Source organism: Ochotona princeps, chromosome 21, assembly GCF_030435755.1.
Source record: "Ochotona princeps isolate mOchPri1 chromosome 21, mOchPri1.hap1, whole genome shotgun sequence".
NCBI classification, from domain to species: Eukaryota; Metazoa; Chordata; class Mammalia; order Lagomorpha; family Ochotonidae; genus Ochotona; species Ochotona princeps.
The window spans coordinates 16854449-16871490 of record NC_080852.1 but is presented as its reverse complement, the minus strand read 5'-3'; the positions used below and the strand labels follow the sequence as shown (position 1 = coordinate 16871490).

Sequence of the window (17042 nt, the reverse complement as noted above, 5' to 3'; positions counted from 1 at the left end):
AAGGTGAAAGAGTAGGCATGTAAATGAGCAAGTTCATGGTTCTTTGAGACCCTTCTCTTCCCTTTAACACCTGGGTTGACACAGTAGACAGCTCTGAAGAGCAAAATTCCCATTTCCTATTTCTTGCTGCCTTGGTGTGGAAGCCTCCTGTCTTGATACTGTCCCAGAGAAGCACTGGGGCCGAGGTAATGTTGGTGTTTGAAGGGAGGGTGGGTGTTGATGTGCAACTCTTGGTGGCTAATTGAAAATGCTGTCTCCTATACCTGTTCTCTTTTGTTTTTTGTTTTTTGTTTTGTTTTTTTGTTTTTGTCCATTCAGAGGGTGTAACAAAGTAAAGTCCAAGGGCTTTCCCAGACGTTTCCGTGAAGTGCCTTCTTGGGAGAGAGGAGAGAAGGGGAGCAGGTGAGGGGCGGTCAAGTTAATGGGGGGTCTCAGTGGCCGGGATTGGCTTGCCGAATTTTTTGTTTGGTTGCTATTGGAAGTAAAGGCTTGTAGACAACAAATACTGAAACTCACTTGGTCTGCTTCAGTTCTTAAAACTAAGACTTGAAAATGCCAGTTCAGCTTGTGTGGATACTGATGCCAAGTGCAATCTGTCCTGTGTGTGCTTGCTGTCTGCTTTATTTCTCCGTTTGGGGGTTAATTTTTGTTTCTAGTTCAGTACATAAAGGGGTGCTCCTGCCTGTGTCTGTGTATCTGTTGCATCCTTTTGCTTTTTCAGATTTCAGATGTTTGCATGTTTTAGAGATTGCATGTTTTAACCTTGTAAGTGAAAACTGCCTTACAGAAACAAATCTATAGATAAATTAGGATGAAGCGTAAGAAGTAGGGGAGAGGACTGAGCAAATGTGGAACTAAGTGTTTTTCTATAGGAAAGATGAGACTTTAAAAAATTAGAAGTATGTGAATTCTAGATAATTTGAAAACTTGCAAAAATGATTGCCCTGAGAATATTTGTAATAAACGTTAAGAAGTCATGATTCTATAACCTTGATCACCACAATTGAGCTTCTTGCTAATATTTCTGTAAAGCTTGTGTTAGGCAAACTGTGTTTAATATGAATGTGATCATCTTTTAACATTAAATTGCTGATTAGGCTAATTCACTCACCCATAGTATGCCAGGAGAGGTCCCTTTTTGCTTCCAATGCACCAATATCTAAAATTGTCGTATGCCAGGATGTGCCTCCCTTGGCTGTGAACAAATCAGATTATGAAAATGAAACGTGAGGTAACCATCCATTCTAATCGGCCCCTCCTATGGTAGCTGAGGGGGTGCGGTGCAGGCACCGTGACAGGTGAATGGCAAGGTGTAAGATCCACTCTGAAGCACTGCAGTGCAGTTTGGGCCTTGTGGATAAGGCAGTATCGCCTGACACTGGTGATGTTATTCAGTAAATCATCCTATGATCTCCTGGTACTTACTGAAATCTTGAATTTCTAATAAATTTTCAAAAGTCTGTGTATTAAAAACAAATTGAAACCCTCGTGTATAACTTTGGATTCAAAGATCTAAAGAGAAAGAAACCTCACACATCACTTCAATGTACAATTCTCATACCCAGTCTGTTCTAAATACTGCAAGTTTTTGTCTGCAGCAAAAGAGCCAACATGCCCTCCTGGAGAGCGGAAATACGAGCACAGACCCATTTGAAGAGTCTTCCCCAGAAATGAGGTTGCAGCCTGCTGGACAAGCTCACTTAGTCCTTTGGCCCTCAGAATGGCAATAAGTTCATTACATACATTGTCTTTTTTTTTTTTTAATTCTTACTGATGGAGTCTTATTCGAAATACAAGGATTGAGATCTTACACCTGCCATTTGAATCTTCAAGTGCCTATACCACCCAGGACTGAGCTAAAACAAAGCCCAGGGCCTAAAACTCAGCCTGGGTCTCCCGTGTGAGTGACTGAAAGCCAGGTACTTGAGGCATCGCTGGATAGCTGGAGAAAGAAGCAGAACCAGGACTCGAACCCAAGTACCCTAGTGTATACACAGACACTCCAAGAAGTCTTTTCACTACTGTGTCAAATTCCCTGCCCGTTACAGACTTCCAATCATAAAGTGCCCAGTCCCTCTGGTGTCTGCTCACCTCTGAATGAGGGAGACTCAGGGAGGGAGAAGCAGTTTCTTCTGCCAAGGAGTTGAAAAATGACAGGTGTTTATGGCTGCACACCTGTTTGTGACTCATAGAATTTACTTAGACTTCTCAGTTTCCAGTTGCAGCTCTTCCATTTTTTCGCTCTGAAGACCCTCAACTTCCTCAGTAGAAAAGTGGGTCAGATGATAGCTTCTTTTCATTGGGTTGCTGCAAAGATCAAAGGAGGTGTCCTTTGCAAAATGTTTAGTGTGTGGATGGCATCAGCCCTTGAGCAGATGAGACCACTGAGGCTCAGAGGAGGTAAGTCACAAAGCAAAGCCAAGGTACCTAAGTGGCTGAGGTGGGGCCTCCGGCCCCTCCCCTGTGTGCCATGCTCACAGCTCAAGAAGGATGACATGGATGCGTGCAGATCCTTCCGCAGAAGGCCACCACTTAGCCTGCCATGGCACTGCTCCCCCAACACTTGCGCTTTATCACCCTGAAGATCTCTGTGCGCTCAAGACCAGCAGTCCACATCCCCCTCTGTCCTCTGACATTTTTGTTGCTGCCGCCTGACTCAATGCTACCCTGCCACTGTGCTGTAAGACGCTTTGCAGATAGCGTTTGCTCCGTGCCTCTGCCCAGCTTCTGTGGGAGGCTGGCCTCAGGCAGGGGATGCTCATGGACCAGCCTCCCTGCCTCCCGCCGTTGCCTCTCACTGTGCACTTGTCTTTCCTCCCTCCTTGCATCTCCATCTGAAACACAGCCAAAAATCAGGTAGGAAAGGCCTGCAAGAACACCTTCATGGCCACCTTGCTAACAGTTGCTGGAGCTGTTAGAAAGTTTGTGTACCTGAACTTGATGTGGTGCTGGTCGCTTCCTTGCTTGTCTCACTGTGCCTGCCTTAGGACAGCCATGAAAGAGGCCAAGAGAAAGAATTGCTAAGACTTGATAACTGCTGATTTCCCCTGCAAAAAGGAGAGAGAAAAGGAGTAAAAATCAAAACAGCTGATAAATTTTGAATAGGCATTATTTGAAGTGATTTAAAATCAAAAAGTTGATGTGAGTGCCAAGCTGTTTGAGCTCTGATCTAGCTCCCTGCTAATGAGCCAAGGAAAGCAACAGAGGATGTTCAAAGTGATTATGTCCCCGTACCCATTGTTGGGAATCCAGAATAAACTCTTGGCTGCTGGCTTTAGCCTGGCCCAACTCCATTCATAAAAGTCCTTTGGAAAGGAATACCTCTCTCCCTGTCTGTTTATATAACTGTATTTACACACACACACACACACACATACATGTGTGTATATATAAGCATTTGTATATGCTTCAAAAATTTCATGGAAGATGCATGTTATATAAAAATTACTTGAAAATTTTAAACAATTTTTGCGCCAAAGTAAGTCTCATTAGTTCCATTTCTCATGAATTCTGTAATGTCCATTCACAGTTACCTCATTCTGTCTCTATGGAGGATGGCATCCATTCGTACAGATGTGTCAAGCTTTATTTAACCCATCCTCTGGGCTATCATACAAGTTGTTCCATTGTAGACAGTACTGTGAATACCTTTTGGGTGTTTTTGTTTGTTTTCTTTTTCATGATATGGTTCCACAGGCTCAGGGATGTCTGCTTTCTCCCTTCCCATTTACCGCCTCCCCCCGCTGTGACTGTCTCTTGTAAATGTGGGCTCTTTGCAAATGGATAAATACAAATGCAGGTTCAAGAAAAGGCTGTATCCCAGGGTACATGTATCTGTAATCTGTATGGATTGTGCCAAATCAGCAATACAGGGTTCCACAGAGCATCCCCAGTATAGACTGTTTGATCAGACTTTGGGCTTTTTACCAACCTCCTAAATGAGAAAAAGTGGTGCCTTGAGCTAGTTTTCATGTATTTCCTTCCATTTGTAAGTGAGGGTGGACAAGTGTTTTTTTTTCTGTGAACTTTTTATAGAAAATTGTTTGGTTCACTTTTTCTTTGGGTTGTTGATGTCGGCGAGACAGGTTGCTCGCTTTCCTCCAGGCTGTGTTTGCCCTTCAGCCGTGTTGGTCTTGCTGCGTTGACTTCTATATCATGAAATGTATCCATATTTCCATTTTGTCATCTACCTATGGGGTTATTGTTCATCTGTCCATCCTGAGTTGACTTTCGTGAAGCACTCTTATGGTTTCAGAGTGTCATTGTGAATCGTTTGGAATGTCACCGGGGTGCTAGTGCAGTATCGAAATCAGCATTGTTTCCCAGGTGGTCTAAAGTTCTTAAAAAACACTGCAGTCTGGGGCTGCTTAGTGAAGAGTAACCTCGTGCCTTCCTGGAGCCTTAAAATACCGCTCTTCCGAGCAGAGCACACTCCATCTGTATGTTAATGAGATGAGTAGTTGGCAGAGGCTTTTACAAGACCATTTTAGATGATAAATACTGAGTAATATGTGCAGTAAATAAAATGTGAATTTCATTTCCTACCTCCTACTCAAAGCTGCAGACCAGCATTGTCGCATGGCATGCTCCCAAGTCAGCGGGGGTGAGTCGGTGCCTTCAACAGTGGTAAATGAAATGGAACTTCCCTTAACTCCAGACATCCAGAACATTCCAGACAGAGGTCTCAAGGATGAGGGAAGTGCCATAAAGCCCATGACATTAAACCTTTTAATCCAAAGCCAGGAGCCTTGTGAAGTTCCTTACAGCTTCTTTCTCAGAGGCAGCCATGTTGTTAAAAATTGCTGCTTTAGAGTTTGTTGCACTTGGCAGTTATGAAGTGACCTCTGCTCTCCTATCTGCTTCAGAGCACTTGAGTGATGACTAAGTATTTGCGCTTAATCTTAGCTGGAAGGCTGAAAAACATTGTGGCTAGGATCTAGAAGGGTGTCAGCAAATGGGATGTTTCGGGAGACAGAGTATTGTCTTGAGGTCACCTTTGTGTTTGTCCTCCACCTGTGTTTTCCCATCTTCTTACAGAGGGGAAGTTGTATGCAGCTTAACTCATCAGATATAAATCTCACCCTAGGAATGAGGTTTTTGTCACTTTCAGCTTTATCAAGTTGAGTGGGACATCTCGCATCCCCATGTGAAATCTGAAAGGTGTTGAGGCATTTTTTGTCCTCCCCCTTTTTTGAGTAGGTTTAGTGCACTCCTCCTCTGCCTTCCATGCGATACTGTTCTCCTTTTTCTCACCTGCTTCCGGTCCTCCCTGGGCAGCCCTTACTCATGCCAAGCCTGACAACCATATGCCCCGGGATTTCTGGAACAGCCCCGATGTAAAAATTGCCATGTGATGATCCCCAAGTGCCCATTGCCATTTGTCAGCTAGCGTGTCTCCTCTTCAGCGTAGGAAATACATCCAACAGCAGTGTGTCTTGGTTTCTGAATTTTTCTCTGTAAAAAATTCCTTGCTGAAAAGATACCATGATCGTAAACTGACTTTTGCAAACTGAATCAATTCATAGCCAGCTAAGAAAACTTCACAGCAAGTGAATTGTATATGGGAAAAAAAAAATCTCCACTTAGAAATTTCAGCTTGGCTCCTTTCCGGATGGAGCCCCAGAGCTTTTTCGGAGACTCTCTGCGAAAGAGCCCAACACGACCCGCAGTCTTTTCTTTCCGTTGTTGTTTTTGTCACTTTGTTTTCTGGAAACAGCCCTAGTAAACCAGTTCATGTCTTTCACACAGCTTTCAAAAATCATCCTCCTGGGAGCCATGTGAGCATTCTATCTTCCTATTTAGAAGTAGCTCTTACTCATTGAGGGTCTACTACACAGTTCCAATTACAAAAGTAAATATTAATGTGATTTCTGTTCTCAACAGCATGTGAATGAATGGGATTGTTAGCGGGTAGGCTCCGGTCAATTTAAATGAAGGCAATCTATAAATCAGTTCAGATTGCTTAATTAATATGCAGTAGCAGCCCAGCCAACTGCCCCCACTAGTCTGCAATTAGAATTTTGAGCTGCTCACTGCTAACAAATTCCTGCCTACCCTGATGTGATTAGAGAACCACTGAGCTAAATTTGAGGACAGAGACTTGGTTTCTAATCCTTATATTTCAACATTTAGTTAATTGGTTATTTGGTGATTTTCATGTTGGGATTCTCCTGCCTGCGAATGCCCCAGCCGTCTGCATGCTGTTGAAGGTGGTGCTGTGTGGTCAGCCATGGCCCCTGGAGGAAGAATGGTGTGGCATCCCAGGCTCGTCAAGCCAGATGACCATTTCGAGCTGGGTGTTTGCAGGCTTCAGAGTCCTTCCACTGATGTAGAATCTGATGGCTGCCTTTGAAGGAGGCTTCCTGGCAACGGTGATGGGTGAAATTCAGATCACACCAGTGTTTGTTTTCCTGGCCTCAAGAGCTGCTCTCTGCTCCCTGCTGAGTATTGGTTATGTACACTATCTTGTCAGCAGGTCAGTAAAAACTAGAAGAAAACTGTGAGCCCATATGAGAAGCCATCCAAACGGGTACTTGGGAAAAGTAGGAGCAGGAAAAGACGGGTGTTCATAGTGAGGTCCGGTTGTTCTGCATGTTCTGCCTTAAGAATGTGTCAGATTCGTGGAAGGCGATGGTAGAGTCAGAAGTGGAGAGGTTTTCTGCTCATCACTATAGCTTGCTCTGGTTTGTTTGAATAGCAGGCCTCTGTAACCTGAATGTTGATGAGTGCTTCTAAAAGCACTGTCAGGGGAGCTGGGCTCGTGTGTGCGTGCGTGCATGCCCATGCCATTAGTCAAGAGGGCCAATTAAACACCCCGGAACCTGCCATGCACTACAGCATGTGTGTTTCAGCTGGGAGCTCAGGGACAGCTAACACTGATGGATGTGTTCTGCATTTTTTTTTAATGTTGTGATACAATTCCATAGGGTCTGGGATTCCCTCCCCCACAAATTGCCACCCCCCCCAACTGATTTTCCCCATATTGTAACAATAGTATAGTCCTTCCTAAGGAGTCATGATTCCATCAGTCTTATTTAAGTGTGCCCTGACATTGCTGGTACAGACAATGTCAGACAGTCCAGCATCCCATTGTCTAGGTATGTCCAACAGTTTCATTGGGAGTCCATCTTTGATTTGGAAACAGGGATGCATATTGCATCGTATCTTCACATCTGGATATGCTAGTCTCTACTACGCCATTCCCTTAAGTGAGAAGCCACGAAACAAAGTCAACAGGGTGTATTGCATCATGCCGAGATACCTGCCTTTCCAATATAACAAACAAACAACAAACTCTCTGAACACCCTGAGGCTGTGGTCACAAAAATGTGTTCTTGGATTAAAAATTTGAAGATAAGTCTTCCATTCTTTCACATGAAAGGGAATATGAGGATAGAGATCTTTTCAAAAATCACGAACTCCGCTCTTGAGAAAGCAGAACACATGGGCCCAGGTGGCAAGTGAAAACGGTTAGACTGAAATGTGTGGTGGGGTCTGAGGCCGTGCATTTTATAGTTAAACTTGGAAACGTACTTTCATTGTTTCAAGCATGGTCTGCTTAATCTTTTGCTCTTTCGGTGGCACTTGAGTTAACAAAGACTCATTTATGAAGAAATTTCAATTTTAGACGAGAGCTGTTCATGACCCTAGAAATGTGTTTCACTAAAGGTAGGGTAGTTGAAGCAACTGGGCCCAGATAAAGATCAAGTCCCCTGTTCGAGACACTTTTTGGACAGTTACAGATGTTTCATCTCCCTTCCCCTGAGTTTGAACTCAGAGCAGTGCCACCTCTTGGATCATTTCAGAAGTTGAAAGGCATTAAAATTTGCAGGCTTTTTTTTATTCACATTTCTTCAAAAATCCCTACTTTTGTTATTATTTACAGATTTATCTATTTTTATTGAAAAGTCAGATTTACAGAAAGGAGAGACAAAGATCTGTGCGCTGATTCACTCTCCAAGTGGCTACAACAGCCAGAGCCGAGCTGATCTGAAGCTAGGAGCCAGGAGCTTCTCCAGGTCTCCTACAAGGGTGCAGGATCCCAAGGCTTTGGGCCGTCCTCAACTGCTTTTGTAGGCCATAAGTTGGGAGCTGGATGGAAAGTAGAGCTGCTGGGATACAAAACAGCGCCCATGTGGAATCCAGACGATGCAAGGCGAGGACTTTAGCCACTAGGCTACCGTGGCGGGCCCTATTGTGATTTTTATTCCTGGTCACTGCTAAAGGTCAAAATGTTTTTCTTGAAATGAACCAGCTTCGGTTCAGTGTCATGTGATTGCCACTTTCCTCAGATCTTAACCCCATAAGTTGTACAGGGATGATGTTAGTGATAAGGGTGGTACATCTGACAGAAACCTAGCACCTGTCCCAGCCCCTGGTACTTGATTGGACTCCAATCAAATACAGCAATGTAGTAGCTACACAGAGAAGGAGACGAGCATCAGTAATGAGGCCATAGGATTGTATTTGTAATCTGGCATAACATTTATGCTGTGAGTTCATTTTTTTTTATTTTTATGTTTTGAAAAATCTGTTTACTTCTCTTTTTTGAGTGGTTGAGTGACAAGGAAAAAGGGAGAAGCAGAGAGACAGAGATCTTCCGTCCCCAGTGACTGCAACAGCCAGCACTAGGAAATTCATGCTGGTCCCACACGTGGGTGGCAGAGTCCCAAGCACTGGAGGAATCTTGTACTGCAGTCCCCTGCAAACTTGCAGGAAGCTGGATATGAAGCTGAGCCATTGGGACTCCATGCCAACAGCAACAGCGATAGTTTAACATGCTGTGCCACAAGGCAGGCCTTGCATTTTGTTTTTTAAAAACTTAACAGAAAGAAATGGAAACTCTTGCCTCTGTTTTGGTAGCATTGTGACAGCAGCCCCCTGCTGCCTGATTTTGCTTGAAACAGTCTTGGCGCTGAATAACCCGTTACTCTCAGAGCCACCCAAATCGGCTTTGTGAAATAGACCAGATGAAAGCCCTCTAATGATTTCCTTAGCTTGTAGGCACCAGTTCTCTGTGGCCTCTTGGGAGATTCTGGCTGTTGCACACCTCTCTGAACTCCTCCGCAACCTTTCCCTTCTCTTTCCCACAACTTCATTTCTGTTTCTTAAACTGGCCTCCTTGGTTGTGTTCTTGTGGTGTTTAACCATTTCATCCACTTAAAATAGTCATCCCCTATGGCTTCCCAGAGAGGAACTTCCCTAATCAGGTCTCAGATCAAATGCCAGCCACCACCTCAGTCCCTTCCTGCACCCCTCTTTCTGTTATTGAGTCATTCTCATCTGCTTTCTTCATGACTCTTGACTATTTGACACTATTGATTACTCATATATTGTTGACTTTCCACCATGAAAATGCAAACATCACCAGGGCAGGGATCTTTTTTATTCTTCTGCTCCTAGCCCTTCAATGCACATGAACAAGAATTAGTTAATAAAGAGTAAGGGAAAATGCAAAAGGGCAAATCCCAAAATAGGAATAGTGATTTTCGCCAGGAGGAGGGTTTTGGGTGATTTTAATAGATGGCTGTTACCATTCATTTGTATTTCCTTTATTTTCTGCCACGATCACTTTCTAATTAGATCGCTCTGGATGTTCTAAATCCACCTAAGGCAGGCTTAAGGAAGTAACCCTATGGGTTGTAGGTGGTTGCCGAGAATGGGCTGTCTGTGAAACCCAGTGCTGTGCAATGGATGCTTAACCCACTTTGGCTGATTCCACTGACATTTGTATTCTAAGGGGAGCCCCCTAAAAGGTTCAGTAGCAGGTTGCCCACCCACATCTTAGGGGAGGAAGGCATCTGACTGGCAGCATGGCGCAGACGCACAGGGCTTTGTCCTCAGGTTTCTGACCCTGCCCATCACAGAAAGCCCATTCTAAACAACAGCACACGGGGCACTAAGGCGCAGTTTGCTTCAGTACACACTGCTTTCTCCAGAGAGAATGTGGAGCCTTGGGTTCCCTGTGTTAAGTGAGGAACTGGCTGAGCTATGTCTGCCTGCTTTCCTCTAGGAAAAAAAAAATCCACAAGACAGTGTTTCCTTTCCAAGTTGCTTGACGGTGACAGTCATTTGGCTGCTAATGATTCTACTGAGGAGGGGTTTTTCTATTTTTGGAAGTGGAGAGCCATGCTTACTATTGCTTATCAAGCTGGAAGAGTTACTTCTGTTGGTTTGTTTTTTGCACCTGTTAAAGGCTCGCCGGGTGAAGGATGTGCCCATCTTTTCAGTGAGGTAGAACACGTTGTGGCTCTGCCGAATAACATCAGGAAAGCAGGTCAATTCTAGCTGTGATGCTGGGCAGCTAACATCCTAGCTCATTTATGAAGTCCCACAAATCGTGCCTGAACACTGAAGCTCCATTCCAGGAATCTTGGCAAATGAATGAGGTAGAAGAGGGGAGGGAGGACTCAAAGAGTAGAAAATTTAACTGTTAATAGCTCTGAATCTTAGCAAAACTGACCTTCAACATCACAATCATAATTCTTGCATATGGATTTGGAACACTTTAATAGAATTAGCACCAGCGCCTAAATATTAAGTGCACTCGTATCTTAAATCTGACCGATGTATGTATGTGCTTCCCAAATGTAGGGAAAGGCAGTTCAGTGAAAAAGGAAGAAAACTTGGTGTGTATGTAACCAATGCCAGGTAATTCAGAGAGAGCCAGCACGCTTTCCCTACTGTCCTGCAAGCACCGTCCTGTATGACGCGTTTGTCCCTGACACTTCTGACAATTTCTGTTCAGAACCCCTGGTGGTCTGGAGTAGCAGTCCAGTTTAATCTATATAGGACTAGTAGTGCTGGTTTCCATGCACAAATAGGCAGTGTCTGAAGAAAAAGTGCTTCCCGTGTTGTGCAATCGGTGTGTCTTTGTAACACCCCCGCATGTAGCTGAGAAGGAAAGAGCTGTTTTTCTACAAGGTCTCATCCCTCCCCCCAAAATCTCTGGCTTGCAGAGTTGCTTGATTTTCTTTTTTGTTTGTTGTGCTTTGTTTTTTTTTTTTCCCAGCCCCTTAATTCACCACCTCTCACACTTCATAAAAACATGATCTGCCCAACAAAACCATCTCGGGCCGCTGTGGTTGAGACGAGCAAAGTCAGTTCTCAACACAAGTTCGCTTGCTCTGAGAGTTGGAACCTAGCCCCCAGAAGAAAAAGAAAATAAGGAAACAAAACAAACAAACAAAAAAAGCAGAGCAAGTGTTACTTGGTGGGAGATGCCAGAGGAGTGGGACGGGTCCCAGAGACACTGGGCAGCATAAGGATGCCGCCTGCTCAGCTGAAAGACCCAGCAGTAGGGCCAGCCATTGTCAAGCCCCTCCGCCAGATGAACAGGGACCCTTCTCTGGTCACAATAGCCATTCATGCTGAGCGGCCTCATTAAATATTCAGCCTGTGCTTCCGGCAGCTCATTAGGGCCGCAGTGAGCAGTGACGTGGAGGCTGGCGAGCCAGGCCCGGCCAGCATCAGGAGGCAGAGGCTGAGCGAGCTGCTGATGGCTTTTCTGTTCCCTGCCTGTCCTGTGATGTCCAGTGTGTGCTCCCTGTTTTGCCTCAAGTCAAGGTAAAAGGAAAACCAGACAACCCAGTAGATGACACCTCAGGTCCTTCCCTAGGGTTTGGATGGCCAGGGCTTCTGATTTTGTGTGCTCCTCCCTGCTCCCACCCTCTCTGGCAGCCCTCTGACCCCTTTTAAAGTTCTGTCTGAGGCTTGGGGTGGGCGGGCGCTTTGCTAAGCACAGACAATATAGTGCTATTGTGCGCTTGGATTGTTGAATGACTACATTTGGAATGGTTCGAGGTGTGATTCTGAGCTTGGTCCTAGGGGGTTAGAAGAGCAAAGTGTTCCTCTATGAAACAACAAGTTTGGAAATATTGTGGAGGAGCCGGGGAACTTGGTGTGTGCAGCAGGTTCGCTGTGTGTCTGCCTGAGCTCCCCCACACCCGGGCAGCCCCACAGCCTTCCCCGCCTGCCTTGCAGGTGGGATGTGCTCTGGCTTCCTCCAATTAGGCGGAACGCCGGGCTGCTCCCTCGTTACCTTCCTGGGAGTTTGCCCTCAGCGCTGTGTGGTGTGCAAAGCTGGGAAACGCTGCAAAAGCAGCCCTGGAAAATGAAGAACTCAGACAAGTGTATTTCTCTGGCCTCACTTCTTGACATGTTTTTCTCTTTCCCACACAGAAAATGTTTTCAGACAGCTCATTTCTACGTGGAAGATAGCAGCTCTCCACGGGTAGTCCCCAATGAGAGTATCCCAATCATTGCCATTCCAGGTAAGTCGCACACACTGCTCTTGTTGTGGGCTGCTTGCGCTGGCTCTTTTTGTGGGAGAGCCACAACACTGCGTTGCAATCTTTCAGAGCTTGCCCAATGTAGACAGTCATTCACAACGTGTAACTGAAGGAAACCTTTGCTCCTTAAAGATCCTCAAAGTAATACAGTGCTCCTAAAGAGACAGACATCCATGAGTCACACTAGTACAGATGCTCATGTGGGAACATAGGAGAAAAAGGAGGGAAGAACAGAAAAAATAAATATTTCTGATCGACTTGGATTAAATTTCAACTGAATAGGCAATTGTTCTTACGTTTTAAAAATCTCAGTTGTTACACTTTTTTTGAAAGAAGAGTTTTCTAAAATTTCCTACTCTAAAAGTTGGAATGTTGAAATTCTGGTTTGTGGGGAGCTGATGTGAAAGTGCAAAGATCCCTTATTGGTCTGGTGTTTTTCATTTGTTCTGTGGTGAGAAGACAGAAAGCTGGCTTCGTGTTCCAGGCTGGGAATGGTGGAGTGAGCTGTAGTGAAGCGTAGCCCACTGCATACTCATTTACAAGTTGAGCGGTGGGTTGCTTGGAATGGGACATGGGAGCTGAAGGTTCACCCACCATTTTTATCTGACATTCCTTGCCTTTTGCTAGATTTGAACATTCTGAAACCTCTGATTTTCATTATGTTTTTCTTAATAAACATCTTCACACGTGTCTTCTGTCTCTCTCCTTGTTCATGTTACTTTGTAAATGTCTGCACCCACACACATGACACCCCCCACCTCCTTGCTAATGTGCATTCTTCTCCAGAGCACTTTTCATCAGCTCGTACACAGCTTCTACATTTTACTTGTTGGCAGTCTCACCCGACTCAGATGAGAGCTGTGTAAGGTCAATGGCTGTGTCCTCAGTGCTAATACTTAGCATGGGATGTACTTATTAACTAACTGTTGAATGAATGGATGGAGTCAATGAGTGTTCCCCAAAACATCGTTAAAGCTCGGAGCTGGGACAAACAGTCATTTCCCTTGGAAACAAGAAGGCATGCTTCTGTTGTTTGTAGACTGTCACTAGGTGTGGTTATGGCTGAGGGCTTAATTGGCTCTTTTTATGTTTAAAAATAGATGTCAAGCCCTTAGAAATTATCAAGTTTGTCCCCATTCTATTTGTTCTGCTCAGCTTCCCTCCCTAAATCCTATCACAGGCAAACCAGAAGGATAACAGAGAAGTCTCCACTGAAGTTCCTACTGGCTCACTTTTTGGCTGTTAAAATGTTTCCCATAGAGCTGTTACATTAGGCTTGTATGGATGGGGGTGGAAATTGTACCCTAGACGAGGAGCAGTTTACCAGCATGAGTGTTCTGGGTCATGCATGGAATGAATGGTTTGATTGAATTTCCTGGATTCCTATACCTGAACTGTGTTTCCTCCTGCAAAGCAGCTAGGGTTCCCTTTTGCCTTTGACCAACACCGTGTTGGATAGTAGTGCAATTAAAACCCATTTTTAAAAGGTTGAGTGCTCAAAGTGGCATACTTGGTTAGGATTCTCCAAGTTTTCATTTTCTCTGGCCACTGGATTAGAGATAAAAATCCTGGGTTTTCACGGTGTGCCTGCCATTCTTGCCACTTAGGCAGCTATAAAGCTCACAGGAGATGCTTTGTGTGAGAGCACTGTGGAAACCCTAAGTTAGGGCAGAAGTCTAGGATGTTCTAACTTGCTCTTCCAAATCCTGGTGGTGGTAATCCCAGCAGCCGGAGCCAGCAAGCGTTTTCATGCTTCTGATGTTAAATCATCCCTAACTCAGAACTGTAACCGCTGGGGAGGGACTCGCCTCTGCACTGTTCTTTGAAGTGACCATAACCGCTTCCAGTTCACTGGAGTCCACTGCCTTGCCACTGAGTAGGAGTCTTAAACTAGCAGTAGTTCTCCATGTCCCAGCTACCTATGCACTTATCAAGTGAGACACTCCTAACCCACAAAGAATTTTTTACATGTGTCTTTTCCTCCTTTTTAACTTTGGGATCCTCCTAATTCACACTGACTGGGAATGTAAGTGTATGGAGGAAAAAATGTTTTCAGTGACATCTAAGATACATTCTTGATGAGTTGTGACACGCTGAGTTACTCAAAATGATGTAAGCCAGTGAGCTATAAAAGGTCTTACCCAGGGAAGCCAGTCTGAGTCTTGGTTCTTCCTTAGCTTTTCCTACTAGTAGCACCCCCAGAAAGATGAGCTTAGCACACCCTAAACTAGGAAGGAGTCACCCTCAGTGACCTTGCCTTTAAGGACTTTCACCGTGAACACAGTTTTTGTTTTGTGTTTCTTAAACCTCACAATCATTGTTAGCAGTTGTAACTGTCAAATATTTTCCTTAATGATTCATTTTCAGCAATGCATTACTCTGTTTACTCTCACAGTTTCTTGTACATAGCAGTGCAATCATGTCTTACATGATGAAATTCAATGTGAGGGAAATAATTTTTAAAATATTAAGTTTGTTGTTTGATAGAGTTAAATGAACTCTATTAAAGCTTTCACTTGAACTTTTCTTGAGTCACCCCCATAGGATCGTGTTATTTCCAGATTGATCTAATTGTCCTTAGTCCTAAATAAAGAGATTTAGAGATCTCCTACCAGGTAATTTCCCACTCAATCTCAAGTTATTTTTTAATCCTTGCTCAAAAACCTAATAACAAGAATACTGGGTCCTGGAGTTATGAGCCTACTTTACAAATCACTTTAGCTCTTCGTTTTAAACAGTTGGCATTTTTGGAAAGACATTCCCAGGAGCAGATGCTTAGCCTGGTGGTTAAGGCTTTTCCATTCGCATCAGGGCCCTTGTTCAATTCCTGGCTCCTGCTCTGGCTCAGTTGTTGCAGGTGTTTGGAAAGTAAGTTACTACATGAGATCTGCACATTCTTTCTCTCACTATGCCTTTCCAATTAAAAGGTAGACAGTGGGGGGAAAAACCCTATATTTGTTAAAAATGTATGGAATGAAATGAGATTGAAAAGTATGGTACCAAACTTGTAAAAACAGCAACAGGATCATGATTTGGGAATACCTAATACACTCCGTTCCCACAAGTTATTTTACCCTTAACCTTTCTTTTAGTATTGAGTGTATTACTACCATCCTATAGACATTCATAGTTGATATCCCTATTTTATTGGTGAGGAAACCGAGGCTCAGGAACATTATTTAATTTACCCAAGGCTCTGTAGCTAATATTGGGACATTCTCTCTGACTTGAAAGCACAGGTGGTTAGAAATGGCTCTCACCTCCTGGCGTGGTACTCTGACAGTTTTGGTCCCCAGACTTCACGTTTTGTTTTTGAGCTCTCAATCTTTACCTTTTTCTTTCACCAGCAATGGCCATTTGTTTCTCCGTCACATCTTCCTAGAGGGATTTCCCTGGCTCCAGTTTCTGCCCTATTAAAAAAAAAAAAGTTACCTCTCAGTTCTGTTATGGCCAGTTATTTTTGTTCTCTTCCTTCTTGAGAGGCAAAGCTCACTCAGCAATACTTCCAGTTCCTCTTGTGAAAAAGCTCTGGGTGCATGGCATGCCCTAGTAGGCAGTTCACAGGCTAAATAAGACACAGATACAAATGAATGTGCAGTCAGCACCTTTTAGATGATTCATCTGTGGTTAAAATTCTTAAGGACACAATCCTGGTCTTTAAATCCCAGAGCATACATGAGATCAGTCGACTGGTGAGAAGGCTTATACAAGAGTCAAATGAGTACAGAGAGCTTTGCTGACAGTTTGATGTTCATCCCTTGGAGAGAGCAGTTTCTAGGACTAGCTTGAAGGATTTCAAGTGTGTGGGTTTACTGATCCTAACTGGAATCTGGGGACTTGGGCTCCAGAACGTGTGTCCTTTGGCCAAAGAAAGCAGAAGCAGTTCACACATGTGTAGAATGTATATAGAGACCGTGTGTGCCATGGCCAGGGTCACTTAGTCACATCTGGAAGAAAAAAAAAAACTCAACATTCAAGACTGTTTATCTGGCATAAAAGAAGTGTCTTTGAGATTACTTTTCAATCACTGGCATCAATTCTTTCACTAGGAAACTTTTGAATTATAGTAGTTAGATCATCACTTGATATCCAGGAAAGGCAATTGACCAGGGTAGAGGTGGGGCCATCACTAAAACTTGTGTCCTCTGCAGGAAAATGAAAGGATCTTTGATTCTTAGTACTTTCCACTAATGATTTTTCAAAATCATATTCCATGTTACTGGTTCCCCTCTATGAGGAATAAGCATAACCAAATTCAGTAACAATGTCGTGACCTCTGGTTTGTTTTTTTCAGCGATAATTAATCCAGCAGGGTTTAAAGGGGGCAGGTCATCCATCAGGACCATGGGCAGCTCTCTGGATGGGTGAAAGAGACAGGGTGTCCAGTCATTTAGACTAGCGTCAAGCCTGGTTACAAAGTTTAAGGAGGAGAGTGTACCTGACAGGCCAGGTAAAGAGATGTGAGCCCTGACAGCACACTCCACAGTCAGGAAACAGAGCTTGAGTCCTTCATCTCCCTGTGGCTTCTCTTCAGGGGAGGATGTCCCATAGGAAGATAGAAACCAGCCCATGTATGTGGAAGGAGCCTAACAAAAACAAAGCATCAGTCAGTGGTAGCAGCCTCGGAAGCATTGCTTGGATTTTCATTTGAAATAACAAACTTGGTAGGGCTGATATTGTGGTGCAGCTAGTAAAACTTCTGTCTTGGTGTTGGCATCCCAGGTGGGCACCGGTCTGTGTCCTGGCTATTCC

The 17042-nt window shown here is 44.2% G+C and overlaps 1 protein-coding gene across 3 annotated transcripts in view; it reads left to right on the top strand.

The window, feature by feature from the left end:
- PTPRG (protein tyrosine phosphatase receptor type G) overlaps nucleotides 1–17042 on the top strand; it is a 698717-nt gene that overhangs the window by 636762 nt on the left and 44913 nt on the right. For 2 of the 3 annotated variants that reach the window (XM_058678459.1, XM_058678457.1), the window contains exon 14: nucleotides 12181–12272. In XM_058678459.1, coding sequence (XP_058534442.1) covers nucleotides 12181–12272 — 92 coding nt within the window. Of the gene's footprint in view, nucleotides 1–318; nucleotides 403–12180; nucleotides 12273–17042 lie in introns of all 3 variants that reach the window. The other variant, XM_058678460.1, reaches the window with a different exon arrangement.